The sequence below is a fragment of the Xiphias gladius genome, chromosome 4, assembly GCF_016859285.1.
Source record: "Xiphias gladius isolate SHS-SW01 ecotype Sanya breed wild chromosome 4, ASM1685928v1, whole genome shotgun sequence".
Taxonomy (NCBI): domain Eukaryota; kingdom Metazoa; phylum Chordata; class Actinopteri; order Istiophoriformes; family Xiphiidae; genus Xiphias; species Xiphias gladius.
The window spans coordinates 17,225,795-17,233,970 of NC_053403.1; the positions used below are offsets into that span (position 1 = coordinate 17,225,795).

Consider the following 8,176-nt stretch of genomic DNA (forward strand, 5'->3'; position numbering starts at 1 on the left):
AACAGTTAACAGAAACCAAGAGAACTGAGCTATAGTAGATCCTCATTGTTTTCAGACTATATTGATACATGTATTATTCTCTGTTAGTAGCAATTTAATAATATAGGAAATATTGTACACAATAAATAGCAGAAGCATCTTTATAGAGAAAAGTTTTATGTATATTAAATGGTTAGCATATTTAGCAACTTGTTGCGGCACATTATAGAATGAGCTCAGCTCATGTGATTATTAATATTACATGACATACCAAAACCCTTATTCAATCTTTAAGCACCATGATATAAAAATGGAAATGCTTTAGTGCTTCTAAAACATAGTGTATAAATTGCCTGGGCATATGTATGTGTGTGGGCAAATTTCTATATGTGTCTTTTTATACATCTCTACTGCATTTACAACACACTCATGCATCACGCCTCTGTCCTTGATGTGTTGGTGCATGTACTGTATGAGTAACAATGTGTTTCCTATGGAAGTGTCTCCACATTGACATAGGTGAGGACGACATCATGCAGGATGTTGATTCTGTCAATCTGGTTGATCTCTCTGACACGGTGTCGGAACTCAAACAGCGGGATGTTGTTCACTGCCACCCTGAATGCCTCATGAGTGCACAGAATCTTCATCTGGAACAGAGCAGATCACCAACAATGTAGTACTCCCATCAAGACTGCGAGCTATGATACATGCAGTGCCAAATCTTTTAACTGGCATTCCACAAAGGGATAACAATGTACAATTAATCTGATTTCTATTTCTATGATGCAAAATCCAGGAAAACTTGAACTAAAAGTTAAGGTGCAATAGCAGAGAAACATATTGTAGTAGTTATGGTTGTCAGTAAACATGGACGCGAGGACTGTTGGACACAAAGACAGAATTAGCTCTTTGGATTAGTCACCTCTTGGTGTTGCCTGTAAAGCATAATTGTTATTGATGTTATTGAGCAACACGAGACCCCCACTGACCTCCAGGAGCCTCCCTGCAGTACAGTAGTTCCCTTATCTAGGACTCGCTTGCACAAACGACTTTCCAACCCTTTCCATCTTTTCCAAACGTTATCCTGACGTTAACCATGAGAAAGTGACCTGGAGTCAGTTAAAGGCACCATGTGTAGAATTTTGAAACATCAACATATTATAAAATTCTTACCACAAACAAATGGGACAATGGTTAAAGTTATTAGTAGCTTCTGTTTATGAAAATTAAATTGTTTATGAAAATTAAAATATCATTATGTGGAAAAGCAATAGCGGATTAGTAGCAGCAGACGCTGACACTTCCAGCAAATTAATGTGGTAATGCTTTATGATGTTCGAATGCTACACATAGTATCTTTAAGCCCAGTTCCTTAAGCCACCAAGTGATTAGATTCCTCTTTCTCAAACTCACCTCGAATGGGCTCCCAAGAGCGAAGGGGAAGGGTCCCTTCAAGTCCCTCTCTTCTGCACCCCAGCGCTCGCCCAATTTGTGGTTACGGACCACCACCTGTTTGCCCCCCTCACTGAAGCGAGGGTTGATGTGAAAGGCAATGTCATTGCCTCTCAGAAAGTTCACTGTGAACCTGTGAGAGACCAGAGCTGGTTGGACTTTCATTGACACTGTATTGTCTCTGTTGCATACAATTTGTCTGTCCTTCTCCTAAGATTTTGATATTTTGTATATATGTTGAATTTAACTGAAATGTAACAACATAAGGTAAGAGATCATGGAGAAAAATTAATATATTGGAAAGAGAATGGCATAGGAAGACACTGTAAGTACATATACAGTAAATAAGCTTACATTTTAGCATTGGGTTTCACATGGCCCAAGATGGTCATCATCATCTTGTCATACACCCCGCGGGCTAGGTTCAAGTTGTATGGCACACTCTAAATGGCACAACAGTGAGAGTGGGACCATTAAAACAACCTGACAACCGCCCAGCATTGTAAGATGCATGCAAGTGAGATTCTTTGCATATGACTTACTAGAGGTCCAGATGTGGGTGGAAGCCAGTGTGGAGGCATGATAGATGGATTCTGTCCAGGCCATCCTGACTGCCCTGGGTTATAAGGCCAGCCAGGGTGGGCAGGCCACCCTGGTACATTTGGACGGATGGTGGTAGCAGGAGAAGGAGCAGGCGCTGCGACTGGGACTGGAGTTAAAGCTGGGACTTGAGCAGGGACCTGAACTTGAATTGGAGCTGGTGGCTGTGGAAGCTGGTACTGGGTACCTGGCCAGCAAGGCTGGCAGGGCTGCCCTGGAGCTGGAGCTGGGACTATGGTTGTGGTTGGTGCAGGAGCTGGTGTTATGGCTTGTGCCGGGGCTGGAATTGCAATTGGTGCAGGGACAGAGACCTGAGCTGGCTGTGTCCCGGGCCAGCAAGGCGTGTTTGGCTGGCCAGTCCAGCATGGTGCAGGCTGGGTGGGCTGTCCTGGCCATGCAGGGAACCCAGCTCCAGATGGCTGCAGGCTGGGCCAAAGGCTGTTAGCCTGTGGGGCAGAGCCAGAGGACGGGCAGCTGCCACAGAGAGCATCAGAATGCTGAGAGGGAGGAGGAGAGGGGGAGGAAGGAGAGAGAGAAGGGTCAGGGGCAAGGATGGAGATACGTGGAAGAGAGAGGGTGGAAAGGATGGAGGACACCAACTTGCAGTTGCAAACATGGACATTTGAGATAAGCAAACATTTAAGCATTTATATTTAGATGGAAAAATGGGGAGAAAAGTAGTTGCAATGATTTATGTCATTCTTACCAGTGTAGAGAGCTGGGAATTTGATGAGGTACTTACTTCCATGCTGCCTGTCAAAACAACATCAAGGGCACTTTTATTTATTTTACAGCTTTTTTATCATAAGTAAGTCTCAGAGGATTTTACAGAGACAAAAAGATGATCTTAGTCAGAAATCACAAAGGAAAATGGAAATGCCATGGCGTACCAAACTAAGACGAAACTATAGTATTGAAACTTTAAAAAAATGTATTCACTTATTTTCTTTATTTTAATTTTATTTTTTTTACATCTTACAGAGCATGCTCTACATACATACTGTGCTTCTATGAGTTGTGGAGAGAAGAAATTGTTCTCCAGGTGACCACCAGAGGACTCTATAGCTTTTCAAGATGTCAAAGTGTCAGCAAACACATGCTGCACTGAGTGATTGTGTGTCTCCATACAGATATACATTGTTAACTAAAGCTTATTGGATGCCACGGAATGTACTAATAGAATGAATCAGCAGAAAACATCCAGAGTCACGCAGACACATAAGGGCGCATTGATTCTGGGTTATATGTGCAGTTAGAGAGGAATTTGAAATATCAATGATTCTTTGGTTTCCAGTCCATACCACTAATTTATAATTGTTCTTGTGACTGCAGATTCAATTACTGTTTCTAAGTTATTTAAGTAACTACCTAGACATGCCATTTCATGCTGCTTAATCTTTGCTATTAATAATAAATACAACCCAATGCAGATAATTATGGTTATTAATTATTTATTATAGGTGCTTTACTTGCAAAATAATATTTTGCCGTAAATGCATGTTAAGGAAAAAGTTCTAATGACATTTTAGAATTACTTATAGTGTATATTGATCAATTAATGTAGTTTAGGACTTATCAATAGCTTTGTTTTTGACCATGCCACCAACATCACCAACATCACCAACTAATGCACAGCAATCAAAATGATAAAATACATATGCACACATGAAAATGAACTGTATTATTATATTAGGATAACATTTTATCACCCATTTTTTTGGTGCACCACTGTTATGTACACTACAGCAGGACATAAGCTTAGGACCAAGGAATACAATCTTTTCCTGATACCACGAAAACCTTTAGCGTTAGATGTGAGGAACTTTTTTGGTTCAGATGCATAGAAATATAAACCATATTGCATAAACCCCCACAGATAAAATTAAGACTAGAAGTTACCTTTTCTTGTCTTTAGTCCTCAGATGCACACTGGAGCAGGCTGCAGGTTGTGGTAAAGTTTAGGTAAATCAGTCGGCCTGTAGCCAAACACAAAGCCACTCTCTTTTATAGCCCCAAACCCTCTCACCACTTGGTCACTCCTCACTTCATCACTCCACCATCAGAAAGAAATGCCACACCCTCACATGTCGCAACATATGTGTAAAAGTGGTATGGTGAGTATTATGCTAACTTTAAAATTTTAAATATGCAACTGATTTTTTTTTTGTAAATGTTATCTTTATTGCTTTTCCATCAGGAGACTGACTATCCAGACTTGTGTTGACAGTTAAACTTATTAGGGTCTTTGATAAATTAAAACTAAAGGTCAGGAAACATGAAGAGTTTAATAGTCAAATGCTAGGCTGGAAATAAAATCAAACCACTGAAATGTACAGACTAAATAAAATTATGTGTAATCTCCACCAGATGATATTCCCTTTATTTATTTATTTATTTTTATCTTAACTAGATCCACTGACAGCACAAAGACCTGATTTTGTGTTAATGTGGTTCATTTCACTGTTGAGCAGTCATGGGACTGTGTAACACTCATGCCATTTCTGTCTAGGCTACACATAGTAACATAATTACAGCAGATAGACAAAGAAGTCAGGACTCACTGCTGTTTTCTGTACGTGCCAGTGACTCAGCCATTGATAGCTGAAAGGTCAGACATTACTGCTTGGTTCATTCCCAGGTTAATTCACTGCATTGGGCTCGATCATCGATGTCATACTTCAGATTTCATATTTTTCTTCGGGTGTTTGATGAATGAGTTTACCTCTTCTAACATGTTAAAATATTGATTCTGATTTTTCTGATAAAGAGGAGAGATGTCAGGGTCAATCTCGAAATCTCCAGGACAACAACTTCATAATAAATAACACCGACATATGTGGACTCACACAATTGCACTGGTTGTCCACACTATTATTAGATTATCCATCAAGTGAGCTGAAAAATGTCAGAAATTGCAGAGGCGTCTTAGAATGCTGAGACTTAATCCTCAAAGAATCCAGCAGACATTTATCCAGCTGGGTCTTAAATTTTAAACTCTATCTGGAGACAGTGAATGAAGAGCATCTTTTATATAGTACATAGTGTATACAGTTTACTGTAACTCTTGCTGTCAAAGTTGACCTTTTCCTTTCAGGTACGTAGCCTGTTAGGGTTACGGTTAACTATTTTACCTACAAGTACAGCTTTGATTGCCAGTATTAAGTCAGTCCATAGAAAAAATGTTGAGAAAACCATTACATAGGAGTTTTTTTTTTTTTTTTGTACTCAAGTAAAAGTTGACTTTCATGCAAATGAATCCAAGCCACAATCCATTTTATTTATAACAAAGTGCTTTTTCGGTCGACTGCATGCAGGGCTAGTATACCATGTTAGAAATTTGCATATAATCTTTTTCCCTTTTGGTGTTGCTGTGTTCATAAACGTAACAGACAAAGTATAGATGCTCTGACATGTTCAATCTACAGTAAATCATGTGGCAAATATTCTGCTTAAGTGTGAAATCCTTGCTGTAGAGAGAGGTAAGATAAATCATAATTAGATATAAAACTAGAATATGACCCTACATTTCTGCCACCAGTAAACAAACACACTACACTAACAAGCTAGCTCCATATTATACTGTGTTATACCTTCATATACTATACAAAGTCACATGTGCACACACACTTCCACACACACACATACACACTTACACTTATTAATTCTTCATGAGTGTATGAGAACACGCTCTAGCCTCACCTCAGGAGCCCAGCTGTGGCTCTCAGTACCATACATTAGGCAAGAGGAGGGTGTGGCCACGTTGGACAGTTTGGGAAGTTGGAGCCTCTGGCTTTGTGTGTGTGCTTGTGTATTCGAATCTGTCTAATTGGGCACCTGGGATGATTAGATCATAATGTCTAATCATCTCCTACAAGTCGTTACAAGGGAAATTGTGTCGTTCTTTTGTTTTTAAAAAATGATTCTTGGGTGTTTCCAGAATTAAATGAAAATTGATTGTTATTTTCCTGTGCACAAAAGGGACTGTTGTGTATTAAAGCAAACTGTGAAATGTGTGGAAAATGTAACAGCAGTAATTATATCGTTGCCAGTATATTGACTGAATGATATACTGTATCTACTTTATATTTAGAGCAGTGTGGCCTTTTTCTCTGACTAAAACTTAAAACTGCACTAATCAATAATTTTATATAAACAATGGATTAAATGAATATGTGTAATGTGAAAGGGGTCACTTGTAGAGAGAAACCCACAGAGAATTATCTCTCTGCACCCTGCAGTTCTCCTCAGCTCTGCAGAGAGTAGAGAGAGCAACATTCGGGTCATTGTTTTGATTGCAGGGCTCAAAGCTTTTGATTCACTCTCACTGCTCTCATCAACCTCTTTCCAGCAGTAGCAGGCAGCAAAAAAACCCTGATAAACCCACTGTACACTACCTGCCTGGCACCAAATGGCAGACGAACAAAATTAGGGATTAGCTAGTGAACATAGTGGAGCATTTAGCATCAAAGAGTCAGCTATTTCTCTCATGAGTTGGCGGAGACCAAAACAGAGCTAAAATGGGACTGAATATTGGACTTACATTCATTAGGTGGACAGAAATACAACTCCAAACAAATGATAAGAATGTGCTTTGTCTGCTGAATGTGTAACTAGGCATGATTGCTAACATGTTCTTCATATCAACTTGATAAGTTGATAGATAATGTGTCATTGTTTTGCTGCCCCCAAGTGGCAAAAAAAATCTACTGCTTTAAAGGTAGACCTCACGGTTGATGTGCGCTGTCCCATACAGGGTCTGATATTGCCTGTTTGCATTCATATTGTAATTTACTGCCCTCTTCTGGCTGCAGTAGGTATTGTATCTGAAAGTTAGGTTGACTACCAGCCGTTAGATCCATCATTTCAAGGATTTTCCTTAGCGTGGCTGTGTCCTATTTACAACAGCTGGGGCTAGTCAAGCAGAGGGGGGAGCGCATGCGCATTGTGGATAATCCTGGGATTTTTGACGGGTTACTAGCTGTAGCCAGCTACAGACACGTGTGATTGCCAAGCTGCCATTGACTCAGCTTTCACTGTTCTGAGATCAGTTATGATATTGCACACAATATTATACACATGTGGAGATGCATGTGGAACCCTTACTAATGCATTAGACTTCAACAGTCTTTTTTCCCTAAACATTAAGAGGTAGCAGCAGCAAGTAAACAAGCAAATTACAGTGATTTATCATCTCAAATCAAAGTTATCTTACTAATCACCTTGGTTAGGATGTATTGTGGAGCTTTTAATTACTCTTTTTGCAAGGAAAGCTTTTACAGACATGCAGACATATTTAGTTGGGGATAGCTGGTTCTTCAGCTCTCTTTGCCTATCTGTAAAAGTCACCGCATGCCACTAACACTTTCCTGGAGAAATTTATATTTCTGCTTGCAAGGCACTTGATCAACCACAACAACCTTGGACGTCATAACGAAACAGTGTCTCAAGGACACTTTAGCAGTTTGAACATTCGTTATTAAAAGGAACTGAGCTGAAGCTCAAACTCAGGCCATGTGGTTGAAAGGCATGTCTAAAATTTACTCGCTACCTGCTGCTCTGTTGCACTAATGCAATACTTTCCCCCCCTATGTAACATTGTAAAAATCAGGCACAACCTGTCTCAAAAACATGAAGAAAAACTAGCATTTGTCATTTCTAGGCTACTGCAATTCCTTATTATCAGGATGCCCCAACAAGTCTCTAAAGACTCTTCACCTGATCCAGCATGCTGCTGCACGTGTCCTGACAAAAACTAGGAAAGGAGTTCATAAATCTCCCATATTAGCTTCTCTGCACTGGTTCCCTGTAAAATCCAGAATAGAATTTAAAATCCTTCTCACCTACAACGCCCTTAATGGTCAAACACCATCAAATCTGAAAGAGCTCATAGTACCCTATTACCCCACTCGAACACTGAGCTTCCAGAATGTCTCCAAAAGTAGAATGGGAGGCAGAGCCTTCAGCTATCAGGCTTCTCTCCTGTGGAACCGTCTTCCAGTTTGGGTCAGGGAGGCAGACACCCTCTCCACGTTTAAGAGGAGGTTTAAAACCTTGGTTTTTGATAAAGGTTATAGTTAGGGCTGGCTCGGGCTTGTCTTGAACCATCCCCTAGTTATGCTGCTATAGGCCTAGACTGCAGGCC

The 8,176-nt window shown here is 40.1% G+C and overlaps 1 protein-coding gene across 1 annotated transcript; it reads right to left on the bottom strand.

Annotated features, from left to right (window-relative positions):
* Nucleotides 1-470: 470 nt before the first annotated feature.
* On the bottom strand, nt 471-2,681 carry LOC120789142 (galectin-3-like). The gene is made up of 4 exons (XM_040125672.1): nt 1,977-2,681; nt 1,789-1,877; nt 1,396-1,567; nt 471-629 (listed from the first exon to the last, which is right to left on the bottom strand). The coding sequence occupies exons 1-4, from the start codon at nt 2,679-2,681 to the stop codon at nt 471-473; spliced, it is 1,125 nt and encodes a 374-aa protein (XP_039981606.1).
* Between the last annotated feature and the right edge of the window lie 5,495 nt (nt 2,682-8,176).